We start from the raw sequence: 26,059 nt of genomic DNA on the forward strand, positions 1-26,059 counted from the left end.
TCAAATGACTTTTCCCAGTTTTATTATTCGTGGAATCTGTTCAGTTATGGACACAGAACAGGATGCTTCTATTTCTATGGACAAATGCTTACTATGCTTAGAGGCTCAAATTCTCCTACCTATGCAATTCTGTTCCTCATGTCTAGCTAAAACTTTAAAATTTAAAGACAAGTTACTTCCTTCTGAGCCACATGTCTCTCAGGATAATGCTGATCAGGATATGCCTCAGCTTTCTCCTCAAACGTCCCAAGCTTTAATGGTTTTACATACAGTTCCTCTAATCCTCCTGGGGTGTTTATTTGCCAGGAGATTTTGCTGCCCAGATAACTTCTGTGGTGTCTGCAGCTTTATGTGCTTTCCCTACTGCAGGTAAGCGTGAGAGGAAATCCAATACTTTTTCTGCTAGTAAGGATTCTGACCAAACTAAATCTGTGCTGGTCAACCTTTCCCAAGCGTCTGATAAGGAAGATATTTCAGTATCCTCTAAAAGTGAGATTTCTGACATGATGGGGGATAATTCTGCAGAATCTGAAGTAAATTTTCGATTTAAACTTGAATACCTCTGTTTACTTCTAAAGAAGGTCCTGGCTACTTTGGACGACTCAGACTCTTCTGTCGCTGTCAACCCTAAAAAATCTAGTAAACTCAATAGATATTATGATGTTTCTTTTTCCGTGGTAGTATTTCCGGTTCCAGACTGTATGTCTGAGATTATAGCTCAGGAATGGGATAAACCAGGGATTCCCTTTTCCCCTTCTCCTATTTTTAAAAAGATGTTTCCTGTTGCTGACTCGATTCGTGACGCACTGTGCCTAAGGTGGAAGGAGCTTATCTCTACTTTAGCCAAAAGAACTACCATTCCTATAGAGGATAGCTGTTCTTTTTTTAAGGATCCCATGGATAAGAAGCTTGAAGCTTACTTAAAGAAGATGTACATTCATCAGGGATTACAGTGGCAACCTGCTGCAAGTATTGCTACGGTTGCAGGTGCAGCATCTTATTGGTGCGAGGCCTTGTCTGAGTTGATTTTAGAAGAGACTTCTATAGAGGAGATCGAAGATAGGATCAAGGCTCTTAAACTGGCTAATTTTATTTTATTTCTGATGCCAACATGCAAGTCATTAGACTGGGAGCCAAGATGTCTAGCTTCGCTGTTCTAGGTCGCAGGGCTCTATGGCTAGAATCTTGGTTGGCTGATCTAACTTCCAAGTCAAAGCTACTTTCTTTACCTTATAAGGGTAAGACTTTTTTTTTTTTTTTTTTGTTCTGGTCAGGCGGAGATAATTTCTGAGATTACAGGTGGAAATGGGTTTTTCCTATCTCAGGACAAGAAGAATAGACCTAAGGTTTGCCTAAATTCTAATTTTCGTTCCTTTTGTAACTTCAAAGGACAGAAGGCTTCCTCTTCCAAGCCAGAACAATCCAAGACCTCCTAGAGGTCCAGTCAGCCTTGGAATAAGGAAAAGCAATTACAAAAAGTTTTCATCTGATGCTAAATCGGCATAAAGGGTCCACCCCCCCGTCTGGTGTTGGATCAAGTGGGGGCAGGCTTTCTTTTTTTCGACAAGCTTGGATACATGATGTCCCAGATCCTTGGGCTGTGGACATAGTATCTCTCGGTTACAGAATAGGATTCAAGACTTGTCCTCCCAGGAGCAAATTCATCAAGATTATCTGCAGACCAGGTAAAGAAAGAGGCCGCCTTAAACTGCGTTCAGGACCTATGCTCCCTAGATAGGTCCTGAACGCAGTTTAAGAAGGCCTCTCTCTTTACCTGGTCTGCAGATAGGTGATTGTTCCAGTTCCTGTAAGGGAACAGGTTCAAGAATTCTATTCAAATCTATTTGTGGTTCCCAAAAAGGAGGGAACTTTCCATCTCATTGTTAGTCCTAAAATGTCTCAACAAATTCTTCAGAGTTCCGTCCTTCAAGCTGGAAACCATTCGTTCCATTCTCCCCTTGTTCCAAGAAGGTCAGTTCATGACGACCATAGAACTGAAGGATGCGTACCTTTATGTTCCCATTCACAGGGATCATCGCCAATTCCTGAGGTACGCCTATCTTCACAAGTCCTTCCAATTTGTTGCACTTCTGTTTGGACTTGCCACAGCTCCCAGAATATTCACAAAGGTTCTGGGGTCTCTTTTAGCAGTGGTCACATCTCAGGGAATTGCGGTAGCACCTTACCTAGACGACATCTTGGTTCAGGCGTCATCTTTTTTTAACTAGCAAAATCTCATACAGAGATGTTTTTTATATGTTCCCACGGGTGGAAAGTGAATCTGGAAAAGTTTCCCTGTTCCAGCTACAAGGGTGTGTTTCTTAGGGACAATCATAGATTCCCTGTCCTTGACTATTTTCCTGAAGGTTGTCAGATAATCCAAACTTCGTGCCTTTCTCTCCAGTCTGCTATTCGTCCATCAGTGGCTCAATGCATGGAGATTATTGGACTGATGGTTGCATTTATGGACATCATTCCTTTTGCTCGGTTCCATCTGAGACCTCTGCAACTCTGCATGCTCAGCCAATGGAATGGAGACCATTCAGATCTATCACAGAGGATAGATCTGGATTCCCTAAAAAGAGTCTCTCTGTCTGTCTCTCTGTCTGTCTCTCTGTCTGTCTCTCTGGCTGTCTCTCTGGCTGTCTCTGGCTGTCTCTCTGTCTGTCTCTCTGGCTGTTTCTCTGGCTGGCTGTCTCTCTGGCTGTCTCTCTGGCTGTCTCTCTGGCTGGCTGTCTCTCTGGCTGTCTCTCTGGCTGTCTCTCTGGCTGGCTGTCTCTCTGGCTGTCTCTCTGGCTGTCTCTCTGGCTGTCTCGCTGGCTGGCTGTCTCGCTGGCTGGCTGGCTGTCTCTCTGGCTGGCTGGCTGTCTCTCTGGCTGGCTGGCTGTCTCTCTGGCTGGCTGGCTGTCTCTCTGGCTGGCTGGCTGTCTCTCTGGCTGTCTCTCTCTCTCTGGCTGTCTCTCTCTCTCTGGCTGTCTCTCTCTCTCTGGCTGTCTCTCTCTCTGGCTGTCTCTCTCTCTCTGGCTGTCTCTCTCTCTCTGGCTGTCTCTCTCTCTCTGGCTGTCTCTCTCTCTCTGGCTGTCTCTCTCTCTCTGGCTGTCTCTCTCTCTCTGGCTGTCTCTCTCTCTCTGGCTGGCTCTCTCTCTCTGGCTGGCTGTCTCTCTCTGGCTGGCTGTCTGGCTGGCTGTCTCTCTTTGGCTGGCTGTCTCTCTTTGGCTGGCTGTCTCTCTTTGGCTGGCTGTCTCTCTTTGGCTGGCTGTCTCTCTTTGGCTGGCTGTCTCTCTTTGGCTGTCTGTCTCTCTTTGGCTGTCTGTCTCTCTTTGGCTGTCTGTCTCTCTTTGGCTGTCTGTCTGTCTCTCTTTGGCTGTCTGTCTCTCTTTGGCTGTCTGTCTCTCTTTGGCTGTCTGTCTCTCTTTGGCTGTCTGTCTCTCTTTGGCTGTCTGTCTCTCTTTGGCTGTCTGTCTCTCTTTGGCTGTGTGTCTCTCTTTGGCTGTGTGTCTCTCTTTGGCTGTGTGTCTCTCTTTGGCTGTGTGTCTCTCTTTGGCTGTGTGTCTCTCTTTGGCTGTGTGTCTCTCTTTGGCTGTGTGTGTCTCTCTTTGTCTGTGTGTGTCTCTCTCTCTCTCTCTCTCTCTCTCTCTCTCTCTCTCTCTCTCTCTCTCTCTCTCTCTCTCTCTCTCTCTCTCTCTCTCTCTCTCTCTCTCTCTCTCTCTCTCTCTCTCTCTCTCTCTCTCTCTCTCTCTCTCTCTGTCTGTATTTTACTGGACCATCTGTCTCGGGGCACATGCTTACTGAGACCTTCCTGGGTGATTGTGACCACGGATGCCAGCCTGTTAGGCTGGGGAGCAGTTTGGGGTTCTTTAAAATCTCAGGGACTGTGGATTCGGGAGGAGTCCTCTCTTCCCATAAACAGCTTAGAGTTGAGAGCAATCTTCAATGCCTTGATGGCTTGGCCTCAATTATCTTTAGTCCGGTTTATCAGATTCCAGTCGGACAACATCACCTTAGTGGCTTATATCAACCACCAGGGAAGAACTCTGAGTTCCTTAGCTATGAAGGAGATGACTCACGATTGTCTCCATCTTCCATCCACAGATTTTCTGAGCAGACAGACCTTTCATCCACGGGAGTGGGCTCTCCATCCGGAGGTGTTCTCAAAAATAACCCTCAGGGGGTTCCGGAGTTGGATCTGATGGCATTTTGTCAAATGCCAAGCTTCCAAAGTACGGTTCAAGGTCAAGAGATCCTCAAGCCACTCTGATACACTCTAGCAGTTCCTGGATACTTTTTTCTAGCATACCTGTTTCTTCCGTTTGTTCTCCTTCCACGAGTCATATTTCGTATCAAACAGGAGAGAGCATCTGTAATTCTAATAGCTCCTGCATGGCCTCACAGGATCTGCTTCGCAGATCTGGTGAAAATGTCTTCTCTTCCACCTTGGAGGTTACCTCTTAGGATCGACCTTCTACTTCAGGGTTTCTTCCTCCATCCAAATCTAGATTCTCTGAAGCTGACTGCTTGGAGATTTAACGCCTACTTTTTGTTAGACGTGGGTTTTCTGAGTCGGTCATTGATACCATGCTTCAGGCTCGTACATCTGTTACTTGCACAATTTATCATAAGGTATGGCCTAAATACCTTTATTAGTATCTAAGGGTTTCTCCTGGAGTCGGGTGAGGATTTTATTTTATCTTTTTTCTTCTGGATGGCCTGGAGAAAGGTTTGTCAGTCAGTACTCCTGAAGGGTCAGATTTCTGCACTGACTATATTCTTTTGCACAAACGTCTGGCAAATTTGCCAGATGTCCAAGCTTTTGTTCAGACCCTGGTCAGAATCAGACCTGTGTTTAAACCTGTTGCTCCTCCTTTGAGCCTTGACCTGGGAGTGATAATTTACTCTGTTCATATGGGCTTGTGTCTCACAGCTAGCAGAACAAAACTTCACGAATGCCTGTTCCCTAAAGATGACTCATTCTCTATCTTTAACGTATGGAAGTATTGGGTCTTCTGGTATTAGCTTCAGATGCACTAACTTTTGCTTGCTTTCATCTCAGTCCTCTCCAATTGTCCTAGTTTCAACAGTGGTCAAATGATTGTTTCCATCAGGAAAAGGTAGAGCTTAGTGCTTCAGTCAAACAATCTCATGGCGGAGGGAAAGTACATATTTTGACCCTTGTAGCTTCTTCACTTCTGCCTATCTAGACTGTAGTCACTACTGACTCAATTCTGGTGTGTTGGGGCACTGTTTGGGAGTCCTGGTGGGCACAGAGAGGATGGTCCCCTCTGGAGGCCAGGTTATTAACATCCTAGAACTTTGTAGAATTCTTCAGACCCGCCAATCTTGGAACCTTCCAAATTAAACTGCAAACTTCTGGTTTATTGCACCAGATCCAAGAGCTCACGTGATAGATCCTCTAGTCTGTCCTTGGAACTTTCATCTGGCCTATTTCCCCCCCGTTTGATCTTCCAAGAGTCATTGCCACAATCAAACAAGAATGCGCTTCAGTAATTCTCATAGCTCAGGCGTGTCCCCGCAGAACTTGGTATGCGGACCCAATTCATATTTCTTCCTCTATGGGCTCTACTCCTAAGGAAAGATCTGCTGTCTCAATGACCCTTGTAGCATCCGTATCTTAAATCTCTATTTCTCTTGTTAAGTGTATCCAGTCCACGGATCATCCATTACTTATGGAATATATTCTCCTTCCCAACAGGAAGCTGCAAGAGTCCACCCACAGCAAAGCTGCTATATAGCTCCTCCCCTAACTGCCATATTCAGTCATTCTCTTGCAAGCCTCAACATAGATAGGAGGTTGTGAGAGTCTGTGGTGCTTTCTACTTAGTTTATTCTTCAATCAAAAGTTTATTTTTAAATGGCACCGGAGTGTGCTGTTTATCTCAGGCAGTATTTGGAAGAAGAATCTGCCTGCATTTTTCTATGATCTTAGCAGACGTAACTAAGATCCATTTGCTGTTCTCACACATTCTGAGGAGTGAGGTACTTCAGAGGGGGAATGGCGTGCAGGTTTTCCTGCAGATAAGGTATGTGCAGTAAAATATTTTTCTAGGAATGGAATTGACTAAGAAAATACTGCTGATACCGAAGTAATGTAAGTAAAGCCTTAAATGCAGCGATAGCGACTGGTATCAGGCTTATTAATAGAGATACATACTCTTGTAAAAATGTGTTTTAAAACGTTTGCTGGCATGTTTAATCGTTTTTTAACATATGTTTGGTGATAAAACTTATTGGGGCCTAAGTTTTTTCCACATGGCTGGCTTAAATTTTGCATAGAAACAGTTTCCTGAGGCTTTCCACTGTTATAGTATAAAAGTTACAGTTGGTGCAGTTAAAATTACAAACAGTGACATTCAGCTTCCCTCAGCAGTCCCCTGCATGCTATAGGACATCTCTGAAGGGCTCAAAAGTAGGAGCTGTTATGACTGTTTAAAACATATTTTTCGTTTTGTTAATCTGTTTTTTGTATTAAGGGGTTAATCATCCATTTGCAAGTGGGTGCAATGCTCTGCTAACTTGTTACATACACTGTAAAAATTTTGTTAGTTTAACTGCCTTTTTTCACTGTTATTTCAAATTTTGGCAAAATTTGTTTCTCTTAAAGGCACAGTAACGTTTTATTTATTTGCTTGTTAACTTGATTTAAAGTGTTTTCCAAGCTTACTAGTCTCATTATTAGTCTGTTCTAACATGTCTGACATAGAGGAAGCTCTGTGTTCATTATGTTTTAAAGCCATGGTGGAACCCCATCTTAGAATGTGTACCAGATGTACTGATTTCATGTTAAACAATAAAGATAATTTTTTGTCTTTAAAAACATTATCACCAGAGGATTCTGTCGTGGGGGTAGTTATGCCGACTAACTCTCCCCACGTGTCAGACCTTTTGACTCCCGCTTTAGGGACTCACGCTCAAATGGCGCCAAGTACATCAAGGGCACCCATAGCGTTTCTTTACCAGGGGATTCTGTCGAGGGGAAAGTTATGCCGACTAACTCTCCCCACATGTCAGACCCTTCGACTCCCGCTTCAGGGACTCACGCTCAAATGGCGCCAAGTACATCAAGGGTGCCCATAGCGTTTATTTTACAAGACATGGCAAAGGTGGTGAATAATATTCTGGCAGCAGTATTAGTCAGACTACCTGAAATTAAAGGAAAGCAGTTAGCTCTGGGGGTAGATACAGAGCATACAGACGCTTTAAGAACCATGTATGATACTACCTCACAATATGCATTAGTCTGTGGGTGATTTTTTTTTTTTTTTTTGACTCAGGGAAGATGATTTAACCTGATTCTGATATTTCTACATTTAGAATTTATGCTTGAGAACCTCCACTTGTTGCTCAGGGAGGCTTTGGCTGCTCTGAATGAATGTGTACAATCGCAGGGCCAGAGAAATGCCGGTGTGTACTGATGTTTTTCCAATACCTAAAGTGGTTTACTAAAAATTTTTTTAATAAGGAATGGGATAGACCAGGTGTGCCGTTCTCTTCCCCTCCTATTTTTTAGAAGAATGTTTTCTAATAGTTACCACCACACGGGACTTCTGGCAGACAGTTCCTAAGGTGGAGAGAAGAGTTTCTACTCTAGCTAAGCGTACCACTACCTCTGATGAGGACAGTTGTGCTTTTTAGATCCAATGGATAAAAAATGTTTATTCAACAGGGTTTTATCCTGCAGCCCCTTGCATACATTGCTTCTGTCACTGCTGCTGCGGCGTTCTGGGTTGAGTCTCTTGATGAGGCTTTACAGTTAAGCGACTCCATTGGATGAATATATTTGACAAGCTTATGCTAGCCAATTCCTTTGTTTTCTGATGCCTTGTTCATTTGACTAGACTAACGGCTAAGAATTCTGTTTCTCCAACATAGGTGTGTCCGGTCCACGGCGTCATCCTTACTTGTGGGATATTCTCTTCCCCAACAGGAAATGGCAAAGAGCCCAGCAAAGCTGGTCACATGATCCCTCCTAGGCTCCGCCTTCCCCAGTCATTCTCTTTGCCGTTGCACAGGCAACATCTCCACGGAGTTTTTTGGTGTTTAAATGTAGTTTTTATTCTTCAATCAAGAGTTTGTTATTTTAAAATAGTGCTGGTATGTACTATTTACTCTGAAACAGAAAAGAGATGAAGATTTCTGTTTGTAAGAGGAAAATGATTTTAGCAACCGTTACTAAAATCGATGGCTGTTTCCACACAGGACTGTTGAGAGGAATTAACTTCAGTTGGGGGAAACAGTGAGCAGACTTTGGCTGCTTGAGGTATGACACATTTCTAACAAGACTTGGTAATGCTGGAAGCTGTCATTTTCCCTATGGGATCCGGTAAGCCATTTTCTTAATTTTCAATATAAGAATAAAAGGGCTTCACAAGGGCTTTAAAGACTGGTAGACATTTTTCTGGGCCAAAACGATTACTATATAAGCATATTTAATGGTTTATAACTTTGGAGAGTTATTTTAATCTTGGCAATTTTGTTATAAAAACGGACAGGCACTGTATTGGACACCTTTTTCACTGGGGGCCTTTTCTAGTCATAGGCAGAGCCTCATTTTCGCGCCACTAATGCGCAGTTGTTTTTGAGAAGCAAGGCATGCAGATGCATGTGTGAGGAGCTCAGATCCACTGAAAAAGCTTATTGAAGGCGTCATTTGGTATCGTATTCCCCTCTGGGCTTGGTTGGGTCTCAGCAAAGCAGATACCAGGGACTGTATAGGGGTTAAATGTAAAAACGGCTCCGGTTCCGTTATTTTAAGAGTTAAAGCTTTCAAATTTGGTGTGCAATACTTTTAAGGCTTTATGACACTGTGGTGAAATTTTGGTGAATTTTGAACATTTCCTTCATACTTTTGCGTATATTCAGTAAAAAAGTGTGTTCAGTTTAAAATTTAAAGAGACAGTAACGGTTTTATTTTAAAACGTTTTTTGTGCTTTGTTATCAAGTTTATGCCTATTAACATGTCTGAACTATCAGATAGACGATGTTCTGTATGTTCGGAAGCCAAGGTTCCTATCCATTTAAATATATGTGATGAATGTGACAAACAAAGTAGGGACAATGATGCCACTGATAATAATGTTGCCCAAAATGATTCCTTAAGTGAGGGGAGTAAGCATGGTACTGCATCATCCCCTTCTATGTCTACACCAGTCTTGCCCACTCAGGAGGCCCCTAGTGCATCTAGTGCGCCAATCCTCCTTACTATGCAACAATTAACGGCTGTAATGGATAATTCTATTAAAAACATTTTAGCCAAAATGCCCACTTATCAGCGAAAGCGCGACTGCTCTGTTTTAGATACTGAAGAGCATGAGGACGCTGATGATAATGGTTCTGACATGCCCTTACACCAGTCTGAAGGGGCTAGGGAGGTTTTGTCTGAGGGAGAAATTTCAGATTCAGGAAAAATTTCTCAACAAGCTGAACCTGACGTTATTACATTTAAATTTAAATTGGAACATCTCCGCGTTCTGCTTAAGGAGGTGTTATCTACTCTGGATGATTGTGACAATTTGGTCATTCCAGAGAAATTATGTAAGATGGACAGGTTCCTAGAGGTCCCGGTGCCCCCCGAAGCTTTTCCTATACCCAAGCGGGTGGCGGACATTGTAAATAAAGAATGGGAAAGGCCCGGCATACCTTTTGTCCCTCCCCCTATATTTAAGAAATTATTTCCTATGGTCGACCCCAGGAAGGACTTATGGCAGACAGTCCCCAAGGTCGAGGGGGCGGTTTCTACTCTAAACAAACGCACCACTATCCCTATAGAAGATAGTTGTGCTTTTAAAGATCCTATGGATAAAAAATTAGAGGGTTTGCTTAAAAAGATGTTTGTTCAGCAAGGTTACCTTCTACAACCAATTTCATGCATTGTTCCTGTCACTACAGCAGCGTGTTTCTGGTTCGAGGAACTAGAAAAGTCGCTCAATCAAGCATCCTCTTATGAGGAGGTTATGGACAGAGTTCAAGCACTTAAGTTGGCTAACTCTTTTACCTTAGACGCCACTTTGCAATTAGCTAGATTAGCGGCGAAAAATTCAGGTTTTGCTATTGTGGCGCGCAGAGCGCTTTGGCTGAAGTCTTGGTCAGCGGATGTGTCCTCCAAGAACAGATTGCTTAACATCCCTTTCAAGGGGAAAACGCTGTTTGGCCCTGACTTGAAAGAGATTATTTCAGACATCACTGGGGGAAAGGGCCACGCCCTTCCTCAGGATAGGTCTTTTAAGGCTAAAAATAAAACAAATTTTCGTCCCTTTCGCAGAAACGGACCAGCCTCAAATTCTACATCCTCTAAGCAAGAGGGTAATTCTTCTCAAACCAAGCCAGCCTGGAGACCGATGCAAGGCTGGAACAAAGGTAAGCAGGCCAAGAAGCCCGCTACCGCTACCAAGACAGCATGAGATGCTGGCCCCCGATCCGGGACCGGATCTGGTGGGGGGCAGACTCTCTCTCTTCGCTCAGGCTTGGGCAAGAGATGTTCAGGATCCTTGGGCGCTAGAAATAGTTTCTCAAGGTTATCTCCTGGAATTCAAGGAACTACCCCCAAGGGGAAGGTTCCACAGGTCTCAATTGTCTTCAGACCAAATAAAAAGACAGGCATTCTTACATTGTGTAGAAGACCTGTTAAAAATGGGAGTGATTCATCCTGTTCCATTAGGAGAACAAGGGATGGGGTTTTACTCCAATCTGTTCATAGTTCCCAAAAAAGAGGGAACATTCAGGCCAATTTTGGATCTCAAGATCCTAAACAAATTTCTCAAGGTCCCATCGTTCAAGATGGAAACCATTCGGACAATTCTTCCTACCATCCAGGAAGGTCAATTCATGACCACGGTGGATTTAAAGGATGCGTATCTACATATTCCTATCCACAAGGAACATCATCGGTTCCTAAGATTCGCCTTTCTGGACAAGCATTACCAGTTTGTGGCACTTCCATTCGGACTAGCCACTGCTCCAAGAATTTTCACAAAGGTACTAGGGTCCCTTCTAGCGGTGCTAAGGCCAAGGGGCATTGCAGTAGTACCCTACTTGGACGACATACTGATTCAAGCGTCGTCTCTACCTCAAGCAAAGGCTCATACGGACATTGTCCTAGCCTTTCTCAGATCTCACGGGTGGAAAGTGAACGTAGAAAAAAGTTCTCTATTCCCGTCAACAAGAGTTCCCTTCTTGGGAACAATAATAGACTCCTTAGAAATGAGGATTTTTCTGACAGAAGCCAGAAAATCAAAACTTCTAAGCTCTTGTCAAGTACTTCATTCTGTTCTTCTTCCTTCCATAGCGCAGTGCATGGAAGCAATAGGTTTGATGGTTGCGGCAATGGACATAGTTCCTTTTGCGCGAATTCATCTAAGACCATTACAACTGTGCATGCTCAGACAGTGGAATGGGGATTATACAGATTTGTCCCCGACGATCCAAGTAGATCAGAGGACCAGAGATTCACTCCGTTGGTGGCTGACCCTGGACAACCTGTCCCAAGGGATGAGCTTCAGAAGACCAGAGTGGGTCATTGTAACGACCGACGCCAGCCTGGTGGGCTGGGGCGCGGTCTGGAAACACCTGAAAGCTCAGGGTCTATGGTCTCGGGAAGAATCTCTTCTCCCGATAAACATTCTGGAACTGAGAGCGATATTCAATGCTCTCAAGGCTTGGCCTCAACTAGCAAAGGCCAAATTCATAAGGTTTCAATCAGACAACATGACGACTGTTGCATATATCAACCATCAGGGGGGGAACAAGGAGTTCCCTGGCGATGGAAGAAGTGACCAAAGTAATTCAATGGGCGGAGCTTCACTCCTGCCACTTGTCTGCAATCCACATCCCAGGAGTGGAAAATTGGGAAGCGGATTTTCTGAGTCGTCAGACATTTCATCCGGGGGAGTGGGAACTCCATCCGGAAATCTTTGCCCAAATAACTCAATTATGGGGCTTTCCAGACATGGATCTGATGGCGTCTCGTCAGAACTTCAAGGTTCCTTGCTACGGGTCCAGATCCAGGGATCCCAAGGCGACTCTAGTAGATGCACTAGTAGCGCCCTGGACCTTCAACCTAGCTTATGTGTTCCCACCGTTTCCTCTCATTCCCAGGCTGGTAGCCAGGATCAATCAGGAGAGGGCTTCTGTGATCTTGATAGCTCCTGCGTGGCCACGCAGAACTTGGTATGCAGACCTGGTGAATATGTCATCGGCTCCACCATGGAAGCTACCGTTGAGACGGGACCTTCTTGTTCAAGGTCCGTTCGAACATCCGAATCTGGCATCACTCCAACTGACTGCTTGGAGATTGAACGCTTGATTTTATCAAAGCGTGGGTTCTCAGATTCTGTCATTGATACTCTTATTCAGGCTAGAAAGCCTGTAACTAGAAAAATTTACCATAAAATATGGAAAAAATATATCTGTTGGTGCGAATCAAAAGGATTCCCATGGATCAGGGTAAAAATTCCTAAGATTCTATCCTTTCTACAAGAGGGTTTGGAGAAAGGATTATCTGCAAGTTCTTTGAAGGGACAGATTTCTGCTTTATCTGTTTTACTTCACAAGAAGCTGGCGGCTGTGCCAGATGTTCAGGCTTTTGTTCAGGCTCTGGTTAGAATCAAGCCTGTCTACAAACCTTTGACTCCTCCTTGGAGTCTCAATTTAGTTCTTTCAGTTCTTCAAGGGGTTCCGTTTGAACCCTTACATTCCGTAGATATCAAGTTATTATCTTGGAAAGTTTTGTTTTTGGTTGCAATTTCTTCTGCTAGAAGAGTTTCGGAGTTATCTGCTCTGCAGTGTTCTCCTCCTTATCTGGTGTTCCATGCAGATAAGGTGGTTTTGCGTACTAAACCTGGTTTTCTTCCGAAAGTTGTTTCTAACAAAAATATTAACCAGGAGATAGTTGTGCCTTCTTTGTGTCCGAATCCAGTTTCAAAGAAGGAACGTTTGTTGCACAATTTGGATGTAGTTCGTGCTCTAAAGTTCTATTTAGAGGGTACAAAGGATTTCAGACAAACATCTTCCTTGTTTGTTGTTTATTCTGGTAAAAGGAGAGGTCAAAAAGCAACTTCTACCTCTCTCTCTTTTTGGCTTAAAAGCATCATCAGATTGGCTTATGAGACTGCCGGACGGCAGCCTCCTGAAAGAATCACAGCTCATTCCACTAGGGCTGTGGCTTCCACATGGGCTTTCAAGAACGAGGCTTCTGTTGATCAGATATGTAAGGCAGCGACTTGGTCTTCACTGCACACTTTTACCAAATTTTACAAGTTTGATACTTTTGCTTCTTCTGAGGCTATTTTTGGGAGAAAGGTTTTGCAAGCCGTGGTGCCTTCCATCTAGGTGACCTGATTTGCTCCCTCCCATCATCCGTGTCCTAAAGCTTTGGTATTGGTTCCCACAAGTAAGGATGACGCCGTGGACCGGACACACCTATGTTGGAGAAAACAGAATTTATGTTTACCTGATAAATTACTTTCTCCAACGGTGTGTCCGGTCCACGGCCCGCCCTGGTTTTTTAATCAGGTCTGATGATTTATTTTCTCTAACTACAGTCACCACGGTATCATATGATTTCTCCTATGCAAATATTCCTCCTTTACGTCGGTCGAATGACTGGGGAAGGCGGAGCCTAGGAGGGATCATGTGACCAGCTTTGCTGGGCTCTTTGCCATTTCCTGTTGGGGAAGAGAATATCCCACAAGTAAGGATGACGCCGTGGACCGGACACACCGTTGGAGAAAGTAATTTATCAGGTAAACATAAATTCTGTTTTTTTTACTATACTGGCGCGCAGAGCGCTATGGCTTATATCATGGTCAGCTGTCGTGACTTTAATAAATAAGCTACTTAACTTCCCTTCGAGGGGCAGACCCTATTCGGGTCTGGTTTGAAGGAGATTATTGCTTATATCACTGGAGGAAAAGGTCATGCCCTTCCTCAGGATAGGTCTAAATCAAGGGCAAAAAAAGTCTAATTTTCGTACCTTTTAAAAACTTCAGGGCAGGTGTGGCATCCTCTTCCTCTAAGGCAAAACAAGAGGGAATTTTTGCTCAGTCCAAGGCGGTCTGGAGACAATCGGACCTGGAACAAAGGTAAGCAGGCCAAGGAGCCTGCTGCTGCCTCTAAGGCAGCATGAAGGAACGGACACCTATCCGGTAACGGATCCTATAGGGGGCAGACTTTCATTCTTTGCCCAGGCGTGGGCAAGAGATGCCCAGGATCCCTAGGCATTGGAATTTATATCCCAGAGATATCTTCTGGATTTCAAAGATTCCCCCCCAAAAAAAGGGGAGATTTCGCCTTTCACAATTATCTGCAAGCCAGATAAAGAAGGAGGCATTCTTACATTGTGTGCGAGATCCATCCAGTTCCAAGAGAGGAACAGGGACAGAGTTTTTACTCAAATCTGTTTGTGGTTCCCAAGGAGAGGGAACCTTCAGACCTATTTTGGATCTAAAGATCTTAAACAAATTCCTCAGAATTCCGTCATTTAAGATGGAAACTATTCGTACCATCTTAACTATGATCCAGGAGAGTCAATAGAGGACTACAATGGATTTGAAGGATGCTTATCCTCACATTGTGATGCATAAAGATCACCATCGTTTTTCAGGTTTGCCTTTCTAGACAGGCATTACCAGTTTGTAGCTCTTTCCTTTGGGATATCTACAGCCCCAAGAATCTTTATGGAGGTTCTGGGGTCGCTTTGGCGGTCCTTAGACCGCGGGGCATAGAAGTGGCCCCTTATTTAGACGACATCCTGATACAGGCGTCAAACATCCAAGTTGCCCAGTCTCATACGGACGTAGTACTGGCATTTCTGAGATCACATGGGTGGAAAGTGAACAAGGAAAGAGTTCTCTATCCCCAATCTCAAGGGTTTCCCTCCTAGGGACTCTGATAGATTCTGTAGAAATGAAAATTTACCTGACGGAGTCCAGGTTGTCAAAGTTTCTAAATTTCTGCCGTGTTTTTTTTTTTTTCATCCCATCCGCGCCCTTCGGTGGCTCAGTACATGAATGAAATCGGCTTAATGGTAGCGGCAAGGGACATAGTACCGTTTGCACGTCTACATTTCATACCGCTGCAACTATGCATGCTCAGTCAGAGGAACGGGGATTACACAGATTTGTCCCTCTGTTAAACCTGGACCAAAAGACCAGAGATTCTCTTCTCTGGTGACTATGTCGGGTCCATCTGTCCAAGGGTATGACCTTCCGCAGGTCAGATGGGACAATTGTTACAATAGATGCCAGCCTTTTAGGTTGGGATGCAGTCTGGAACTCCCTGAAGGCTCAGGGATAGTGGACTTAGGAGGAGACCCTCCTTCTAATAAATATTCTGGAACTGGAAGTGATATTCCATGCTCTTCAGACTTGGCCTCAGTTAGCAACTCTGAGGTACATCCATACTCAGTCGGACAATATACACGACTGTGGCTTACATCAGCCATCAAGGGGGAACAGAAGTTCCCTAGCGATGTTAGATGTCTTACAATAATTCACTGGACAGAGACTCACTCTTGTCTATCAGCTATCCATATCCCAGGTGTTGAGAACTGGGAGGTGGATTTTCTAAGTCGTCAGACTTTTCTTCCGGGGGAGTGGGATTTCCTCCGGAGGTTAAGACCAAGCAGGAGAGGACTTTGGTGTTTTTGACAGCGTCTGCGTAGCCACGCAGGACCTGGTATGCAGATCTGGTGGACATGTCATCCTTTCCATCACGGTCTCTGCTTCAGAGACAGGTCCCTCTACCTCAGGGTCCTTTCAACCATCTAAATAGAATCAATCTGAGATGGACTGCCTGGAGACTGAACGCTTGATGTTATCAAAGCATGGCTTCTTCGAGTCAGTCATTGATACCTTAATACAGACATGAAAGCCTGTCTCTAGGAAAATTGAACATAGATATGGTGTAAATATCTGATTGTTATGAATCCAAGGGTTACTCATGGAGTAAAGTCTGGATTCCCAGGATATTATCTTTTCTCCAAGATGTTTTGGAGAAAAGGGTTGTCAGCTAATTCCTTAAAAGGGGACAGATTTTTACTCTGTCTATTTTTTTGCACAAGCGTCTGGCAGGTATTCTAGACGTTCAGGCATTTGGTCAGGCTTTGGTTAGATCCAAGCCTGTGTTTAAAACTGTTGCTCTGCCATGGAGTTTAAACCTGATTCTTAAGGTTCTTCAAGAAGTTCCGTTTGAACCTTTTTTGTTCCATAGATATCAATCTTTATCTTGGAAAGTTCCTTTTGGGTAGCTAGTTCCTCGACTCGTAGAGTCTCCAAGTTATCTGTGTTACAATGTGATTCTCCTTATCTGGTCCTTCGTACGGATAAGGTAGTCCTGCGTACCAACCTGGGTTTTTTCCTAAGGTGGTATCTAACAAGTACATCACTCAAGAGATAGTTGTTCCATGCTTGTATCCTAATCCTTCCTCAAAGAAGGAACGTCTATTACACAATATTGGACGTGGTTTGTGCTTTAAAGTTTTACTTACAAGCTACTACAGTTTTCATCAAACGTTCACCTTGTTTGTTGTCTATTCTGGACAGAGGAGAGGTCAAAAGACTTCAGCAGCCTCTCTGTCTTTTTGGTTAAAAAGCATAATTCATTTAGCTTATGAGACTGCTGGACAGCAGCCTCCTGAAGGGATTACAGCTCATTCTACTAGAGCTGTGGTTTTCACTTGGGCCTTTTTTAAATGTGGCTTCTGTTGAACAGATTTACAAGACGGAGTCTTGGTCTGCGCTTCATACTTTTCAAATTTAACAAATTTGATACCTTGCTTCTTCGGAGGCTATTTTTGGGAGACAGGGTTTTTTACAGGCAGTGGTAACTTCCGTTTAAGTACCTGCCTTGTCCCTCCCATCATCCGTGTACTTTAGCTTTGGTATTGGTATTCCATAAGTAATGGATGATCCGTGGACTGGATACACTTAACAAGAGAAAACATAATTTATGTTTACCTGATAAATTTATTTCTCTTGTAGTGTATCCAGTCCACGGCCCGCCCTGTCACTTTAAGGCAGGTAATTTTTTCATTGAACTACAGTCACCACTGCACCCTATGGTTTTTCCTTTCTCTGCATGTTTTCGGTCGAATGACTGAATATGGCAGTTAGGGGAGGAGCTATATAGCAGCTTTGCTGTGGGTGGACTCTTGCAGCTTCCTGTTGGGAAGGAGAATATATTCCATAAGTAATGGATGATCCGTGGACTGGATACACTACAAGAGAAATAAATTTATCAGGTAAGCATAAATTGTTATTTTGATGGCATGGAGGTTAAACACCTAGTTCTCAAAACAGAGGTTTCTCAGATTATTTTATCTCTCCTCTTCTGCAAACCAGAAAGCCTGTCATGCAGAGAATTTATCATAAGATTTGGAAAGCTTACTTTCTTTGGTGTTCTTCTAGAGGTTTCTCTTGGAATTCCCCAGAATTCTTCAGTTCCTTCAGGATGGACTTTGATAAGGGTTTATCAACTAGTTCTTTATTGGGTCAGATTTGTTTTGTTTCTCAAGAAGCTGGCCTGATGATCAAGCCGTGGTCAGAATTCGCCCTGTTAGACCCATTTCTCCCCCTTGGAATTTCAATCTGGTTCTTTGTGTTCTGCAAGGTGGCCCCCCTCTCTGAACCTATGCATTCTCTGGACCTAAAGTTATTATGGAAGGTTCTCTTTCTTCTTGCCATTTCTTCCTCCAGAAGACAAAGCTGATAAATCAGAAACTTTTCTAATCACCCTTTTTTGATTTTTTCATCAGGATAAAGTGGTTCTCCGGACTAAATAGGATTTTTTCAGAAGGTTGTGTCTTCATAAAATATTAATCAGGAAATTGTCATTCCTTCTCTGTTCCCAAATCATTCTAACTTTAAGAAACACCTACTACATAATGTTGATGCAGTCAGAACCTTTAAAATCTTAAGTAGCCTGAAGAAAAAAGTTTGACAGACGTCTAGCTTGTTTGTCCACTTTTCGAGTCCCAGAAAGTGGTGCCTTTGGCATCATGGTTTAAGCAGACTATTCGTAAGGCTTACTTGCTTGCAGTAAAACCCACCTCCAATAAGAGTGACTGCTCATTCTACTAGGTCTGTATCTACTACGTGGTCCTTCAAAAATGACGCATCCTTGAATAGATTTGCAACCAGCAACTTGGTCCTCTCTCCATACATTTTTCTAAATGTTATCATTTTGCTATTCGTTGCTTCCGAAGCTGTTTTGGCAGGAAAGTCATTCAGGCTGCAGTGTCCAGCAAATTGGAACTGCCATCAGTTTTTCCACCCATCCTTAACATGGACTCTCAGCTTGGGTATTGTATCCCACATGTTATCGACACCTATGGAAAACAAAATTCATACTTACCGATAAAAAAAAAAAATCTGGATGATGAGTCCATAGGACTCGCCCAGGTTTTTTACTATATGGGCATCATTTCTTATTTGCACATTTTAACCCTGCTTTTCTATCTTTCCTACCCTTTGTGTCTCCTCTGCTCGACTATATAGAAACTGAGTGGAGAGAGGAGGTGGAAGGGATTAAAGCTTTTGTAAGGATTCTTGATTACCTCCTAATGACAGGAAATATCATCATATATATCGATCATGCAGTTTTAAGACCCTTTCCAATTTACTTCCATTATCAAATTTTGCATAGTCTTTTTATATTCACACTTTCTGGAGAACAATATCTTACTGAGCATGTGCACAAGCTCACAGGGTATACGTATACTAGACTGTGATTGGCTGATGTCTGTCATGATACAGGGGGCCGGATAATGGGAGAAAAAAATAAATTTGTCAAAAAAACATCTACTTTATTTGAAATTCAGATTAAGTGCTATTGCATTGTCTCTTTATTATGCACTTGTTAATTTATGTCATTCTACTTCATTAAGTGGTCCTTTAACATTTGGTGTTTGCTCACTTGGGAGTATGCATTCTTATAAAAACTAGGGGAGAGACAAACCTCTACTCAATTTTTCAAGACTCATCCTCAGGCATAGTACCCCAGGACTGGCGTAAAGCTTTTTAAAAAGGGAAGCAGGGCTGATCCAGGAAGCTATAGACCAGCTAGTCTGACATCAGTAGTTTGGAAGATACTTGAAGGTATTATAAGTGATAATATTGATGAGTATATTTGTGTTAACAAGATTGAGTTCAAATCTGCATATTTTTTTGAGAAATAGATCATGTCAAACTAATCTAATTAAATTCTTTGAGGAAGTAAAAATGTGGATAAAGGAGAATCAGTTGATGTGATATATTTGGATTTTGCAAAGGCGTTTGATACAGTGCCACATGAGATTAATGTACACAATTAAAGGTACAATCTAGTCAAAATAAAACTTTCATGATTCAGATAGGGCATGCAATTTTAAACAACTTTTCCCATTTAATTTTTGTCATTAAATTTGCTTTGTTCCCTTGGTGGTATTTTTGAAAAGCTAAACCTAGTTGGGCTCAAAATTATTTGTAAACCGTTAAACCGCCTCTTAGCTCAGAGCATTTTGAAAGTTTTTCACAGTTAGACAGTACTAGTTCATGTGTGTCATATAGATAACATTGTGCTCACTGCCGTGGAGTTATTTTAGGGGTCTGCACTGATTGGCTACACTGCATGTCCATCAAAAGCACTTAGATAAGGAGGCAGTCTGCAGTGCAGAGGCTTTTAGATACAAGGTAATCACAGAGGTAAAACATATAAATATATAACTATGTTGGTTATGCAAAACTGGGGAATGGATAATAAAGGGATTATCTATCTTTGTAAACAATACAAGTTCTTTAAGGGATTTGGAATAGCTGGAAATGTTAGCTCATGGATAAACTGGATAAAAGAATAGGGAGCAACAAGTAGTAGTAAATGGATCATACACAGATTGGACAAAGGTAATCCGTGGCGTCCCCCATGGATCAGTACTGGACCATGTTCTCTTTAATATTTTTATTAATCACTTGGAGCAAGGCTTAAAAAGCAACATCTCTATTTTTGCAGATGATACAAAGTTGTGGAAGTTCATAAGGTTAAGGTAGGATGAACTTGCTTTACAAGGGGATCTAGAAAAATTAGATTGGGCAGGTTAAATGGAAAATAAGATCTAATACCGAAAAATCCAAGGTTCTATTTTTTGGAAGTAAAAAATAAGCAGGCAATCTATTAAAATGGGATTATACTTAGCCAAACAGAGGAGAAAAGGGATTTTGGAGTAGTAATAAATAACAAGCTAATGATGGGTGCACAGTGCAGGGCAGCAGCTTCTAAGGCAAATAAGATACTAGCATGTATTGAGAGGCATTAATGCAAGGGAGGAAAGTATAATTCAGTCACTATATAAATCCTTAGTAGGACCTCACCTTGAGTAGGGAGTGCAATTTTGGGGACCAGTCTAATACAAAAACAAATTAATTTAAGCTCAACTAGAGCATTTTTGTAAGTATATTAAGATTTGTTTAGGTTAAACTCGATGGACTTCTTTCTTTTTTCAACCTTATCTACTATGTTATGTTACTATGCAAATGCTCTTGCTTTATCTCATTATTCATTGCAGCTGTAAGATATAATATATATATATATATATTTTTTTTTTTTTTTAATCGAAAATCTTTATTTTTATTTTAAAGTTCTCCTTCAACATGGCGCTGATCCAACCATCCGAAACACAGATAACAGGACAGCTTTGGATTTATCAGACCCATCAGCAAAAGCAGTGCTTACAGGTAAAAACTGCCTTTTTATCTAGTGCATCTTGAGCTCCGGTTATTAAAGGGATATGGAAATCCAATAGTATGCTTGTGCTGTACAGCCTCAGAAATACCATGCTATTTTACAAAAAAAACACAAGGTTCTGCAGTAGAAGGGGAACTTGCTGCATGAGAGGGTTTTCAGGGGAAAGAGATCTAGCTGCATTAGAGGTTCAATGACGGAAGGGAAACTGGTGCTATTAGGGGTTCTGTGTTGTATGGGGAAATATAAAGGGTTCTGCTGTGGAAGGGGAATTAGTGGCCTGAGGGGGTTCTTCTGCAGAAGTGGTACTAGCAGCCTGAGGGGGTTCTTCTGCAGAAGTGGTACTAGCAGCCTGAGGGGGTTCTGCTGCGGAAGGGGAACTAGCGGCATGAGGGGTTCTGCTGCGGAAGGGGAACTAGCGGCGTGAGGTTTTTGCTGCGGAAGGGGAACTAGCGGTGTGAGGGATTCTGCTGCGGAAGGGAAACCAGCAGCGTGAGGGGAACTGCATGTGAGATGGTCCATGTAAAAACTGGTTTTAAGTCTTGTGGTATTAGGTCTCTTGTTTCTGTTTGGGCTGGGAGTGTATTTTCATATAGTACAAATTTGCAGTGGCCTAGGCCACACTGAGGGCAGTAAGCAGTTGGTAGCATTTCACTTCTTAGCCCTTTCAGTGCTTCTCATGTTTTAAAATTGCAAGCAACAAGAAGTGCGGTTTACTGTAAAACATATAAGCACTGCTGAGCTCTGCATAAGTCATACCTAACTATTTGCATTATCTAACATAAGGAGTATTATCACACATTTTCTACACCTACATCATTCTAAGATGTCAGAATTATGGGGCAGGATTAGTTGATAAATTTAAAATTCTTGAATAATGAACAAATAATTTGTTGCTGTGTGCGCAGTGTGGTGATCAGAAGAAATTGGAGAGGGAATATTAATATTGTAATAATTTCAAGGTTTGAGCAATTTTAATTCAATTTAATGTGCCTCTCCATCACTAAAAAATCCAGCTTAGTCCACACTTATATTTTTTTTTTTAGGATGCAAATAGAGTTGGGTGAGAACACATCAAGGACATGACTTTTGTTTTTCTCTCAAAGTAAATTACAGTAGTCTCCCTGTATCCGCAGTTGATACATTCCGAGACCTACCGTGGATACCCGAAGAACGCAAATAGGGAACCCTATATGCCGTACTTCTGATCGACCTTAGCAGGCTTTGCACTTTGTGACCGTTATTAAGCAAAACGATAATAATGCGGCAATGAATGCAGACATAGAGAACACTAGAGGCTAATTGGATACCAGTAAAGCGGGCCAACATGGGTACAGAGGATAAAGAGAGAGGAATCATATTTTACATTTAAGTTTTTTTGGGTGCGTAAACCACGAATAACTGAATCCGTGGATATGGGGGAGCTACTGTATATAAAAATACTCTATTATATTAATTTTATTTAACTGTTTGGAAATAAGTTCTCTCCTTTTTTGTGTTTTTTGCTGTGCTTCAAGAGGCATAGTTTATTTCTGCTATAAAAATCTGCCTGTAGTGTATGTTTCCACATGCATAGGATGTAGTAAACCTATTGTTTTAATCTTTGTAGGTGAATATAAGAAAGATGAACTCTTGGAAAGTGCTAGGTAAGTAGTGGTTAAAATAAATTATTATATAGTTATTAATTTGATATTTTTCTTTTCAAGATAATTTACTTTAGGATTGTGCAAAAGCTTTATAAATGTTTAAAAAATGTCTAGTTGTAAAATTCTTGGAATAATTGCAGGAACTCCTTAAATGGGTCAGATTTGTTTTCTAAAACATGATTTGTTTATTTTTAAGAAGTGGAAATGAGGAGAAAATGATGGCTTTGCTAACACCCCTAAATGTTAACTCTCATGCAAGTGATGGAAGAAAGGTAATATTCTGTTCTTAAGCACTTTTTTTGAGGAACTCTGTGTGGTTGTGTGCATGAAGGTTGCTTTTGTTGCATTAATGGGATTTAATGGGACACTTAAGCCTTATAGGTGTATTAAATATTTAAAAGTTGCCAAAGCTAGAAAAAAACAAAACTGCTGCATGTCCAAAAACGTACCAGAATGAAACATTACAAAATGTTGTTGTTGTTGTTTCATACTTTAATTTACAGACTTTGATTTATAGGGCCATAATACCCAAATGTTTAAACACTTGAAAGTGATGCAGCATAGCTGTAAAAAGCTGACTAGAAAATATCTCCTGAACATCTCTATGTAAAAAAGAAAGATATTTTACCTCAAAAGTTCCTCAGTAGCCACCTCCCATTGTAAAGGATTTCTAAGCAGCATTTTAGTGTGTCTGTCCTGGGACAGCTTAGGGGATGACCCTCGTGAACTCTCATATTATTTCACCAATCGGGTAAAGGAAGCTTACTATGAAATCTCATGAGAGTTAAGTCAAATCTCATGAGATCACAGTAAGAGTTCATGACCTCAGCACTGCTGATGCTGATTGGCTGCTGTTCATTTCTTCATTTTTTTTTTTATTTTTACCTGCAGCTGGGAGCAGGTGAAGTATAACTTTTTACACAGAACTTACTCTGCTGAGCTGAGGAGATTGTGAGGTAAAATATCTTCCTTTTTTACATAGAGATGCTCAGGTGATATTTTCCTGTCAGCTTTTTACAGTTATACTGCATCAGTTTCAAGTGATTTAGCATATAAGTATTATGTCCCTTTAAAGTTAACAGGACTCAATTGTGTGCAATCATACACTTTCTGTTAGTTTCACAACATTTTCAAACATTTTATTTTACATGGTACAGCGTATTTGAGTATCCTGTCCCTTTAAAATATTTGCTAGCTCCCCATCAGGGGCTGGGTTTAGCATGTCAGAGTGCAGCAAAGTGCCCTTGTGCTTTCACATGTGGGCTTGTCCCAATAAGATTCTTTCTTTGTGGTGTGTGCACATGTAAATTACCAATGTTTATACATATTCCATCTCTGCCCAATTTCTGCTCATGTGCATCAGTTGATGAGGAGGAATGAGAGCACCCAATGAACTTCATAGACAATGGTTTATTTAAAAATTTCAAGCTCCTTAATTTACCATTTTTTTAAAAAGGTAAATAAATACAATTAACTGAATATACTTATGCTACATGGTAATGCATAATAGGCTTCATTTTTGTGTAGTGTTCAATAGCCCTTTGTGTAGTTTAGTTTCCCCATTTCAAATACTGATAAAGTTGCATATGTTTCTAATTGCAGTCAACACCCCTTCATTTGGCTGCAGGTTATAACAGAGTGAAAATTGTCCAATTGTTACTTCAGCATGGGGCAGATGTTCAAGCTAAGGATAAAGGGTATGTTTTGTTGGCATTGTGGATGAACTAGTTCTGGTCTGTTTGTATATTGTACAGTATAATGTGAAATTATCTTTTAATAAATAGAGCAATTAAATAAGTGTGTAGATGGCATTTGGTTTTCTGTATCAGATGCTTTACCTCTAATCAAGTATGAACAAGTTCTAACTCCTATTATCAATTTTCTTCATTCTCTTGGTATCTTTATTTGAAAAGACAGGAATGAAAGCTTAGAAGCCAACCTATTTTTGGTTCACCACCCTGGATAGTGCTTGCCGATTGGTTTAGCAACCAATCGGCAAGCACTACCCAAATACTAAACTTAAAATTGTCCGGCTCCTAAGCTTTCAAGTAAGATACCAAGAGAACGAAGAAAACTTACGAATTGGAGTAAATTGGAAAGTTGCTTAAATTGCATGCTCTATCCGATTCATAAAAGAGGAAAAATTGTTTAGTATATTTTTAGGGAGTATACATCCTCTATTTTTGAACCATTGAAGTGAATGATCTGTTTCCATTAAATGTAATGATCATTATTTGTTTTATTTTGTTGCAGTGATTTGGTGCCACTTCACAATGCTTGCTCATATGGCCATTATGAAGTAACAGAACTTCTTGTGAAGGTTTGTATATTTTATATATAAAAGTAAGATTGCACATATGAGATGCTGTATTAATAATCAGTGCTTAGAAACTTATTCAGGTTATACTAAAAGCATATTCAATGCGGTTCTTGTAGGTTTTTTCTTTTAATATGTAAGGTACTAAAACTTCGTAGATTTTTCATATAGGTGGCGAGAGTCCACAAGCTTGTTACGAATAGGATATACATTCCTACCAGGATGAGGCAAAGTTTCCCAAACCTCAAAAGCCTATAAATACCCCGCCCACCTCACTCATACCTCAGTTTAAAAACTTTGCCTTTCGTTAGGAGGTGGTGATGCATGATATGCTTGATTCTTCAGTGAAAGGCACTTCTAAGGATATTGAAGCCCAGTTCCTCTCTAAATACAGTGTTTGTCTGTCTGAGGGATGTGAAGGGAGTGTTGCCTCATGACAAAATGTTTTCACCTATGGGAATTTTTTTTCATAAGGCTCTCTGTAAATTCAGTCGCAAGGATTCATCTGCTGCTTCCCTTTACAGATCAACATTACACTCCTCTACTATTACCTCTGCTGATATGTTTCAGTACTGGTTTGGCTGTCTGCTATATGTGGATGGGTGTCTTATGGTAAGTATATATCTCTTTTCTCTTGTAAGGTGTATCCAGTCCACGGATCATCCATTACTTGTGGGATATTCTCATTCCCAACAGGAAGTTGCAAGAGGACACCCACAGCAGAGCTGTTATATAGCTCCTCCCCTAACTGCCATATCCAGTCATTCTCTTGCAACTCTCCACACGCATGGAGGTAGTAAGAGAGAGTGGTGAAATATAGTTAGTTTTTTATCTTCAATCAAAAGTTTATTTTAAATGGTACCGGAGTTGTACTATTTCTCCAACATTGGTGTGTCCGGTCCACGGCGTCATCCTTACTTGTGGGATATTCTCCTCCCCAACAGGAAATGGCAAAGAGTCCCAGCAAAGCTGGTCACATGATCCCTCCTAGGCTCCGCCCACCCCAGTCATTCTCTTTGCCGTTGCACAGGCAACATCTCCACGGAGATGGTTAAGAGTTTTTTGGTGTTTAAATGTAGTTTTTATTCTTCTATCAAGTGTTTGTTATTTTAAAATAGTGCTGGTATGTACTATTTACTCTGAAACAGAAAAGGATGAAGATTTCTGTTTGTAAGAGGAAGATGATTTTAGCAGACAGTAACTTAAATCGATTGCTGTTTCCACATAGGACTGTTGAGATGAAGTAACTTCAGTTGGGGGAAACAGTTAGCAGACTTTTCTGCTTAAGGTATGACTAGCCATATTTCTAACAAGACTGTGTAATGCTGGAAGGCTGTCATTTCCCCTCATGGGGACCGGTAAGCCATTTAAT

General features: G+C 41.7%; 1 protein-coding gene across 1 annotated transcript in view; it reads left to right on the top strand.

Moving 5' to 3' along the window:
• The window catches only part of TNKS2 (tankyrase 2), a 107,819-nt gene extending 82,992 nt beyond the window's left edge, over positions 1 to 24,827 (top strand). The window contains exons 3-8 of the mRNA XM_053692919.1: positions 20,622 to 20,717; positions 22,334 to 22,370; positions 22,567 to 22,642; positions 23,973 to 24,067; positions 24,624 to 24,690; positions 24,807 to 24,827. Coding sequence (XP_053548894.1) covers positions 20,622 to 20,717; positions 22,334 to 22,370; positions 22,567 to 22,642; positions 23,973 to 24,067; positions 24,624 to 24,690; positions 24,807 to 24,827 — 392 coding nt within the window. The remainder of the gene's footprint in view (positions 1 to 20,621; positions 20,718 to 22,333; positions 22,371 to 22,566; positions 22,643 to 23,972; positions 24,068 to 24,623; positions 24,691 to 24,806) is intronic.
• Positions 24,828 to 26,059: the final 1,232 nt, after the last annotated feature.

The sequence above is a fragment of the Bombina bombina genome, chromosome 9 (assembly GCF_027579735.1).
Source record: "Bombina bombina isolate aBomBom1 chromosome 9, aBomBom1.pri, whole genome shotgun sequence".
Taxonomy (NCBI): Eukaryota; Metazoa; Chordata; class Amphibia; order Anura; family Bombinatoridae; genus Bombina; species Bombina bombina.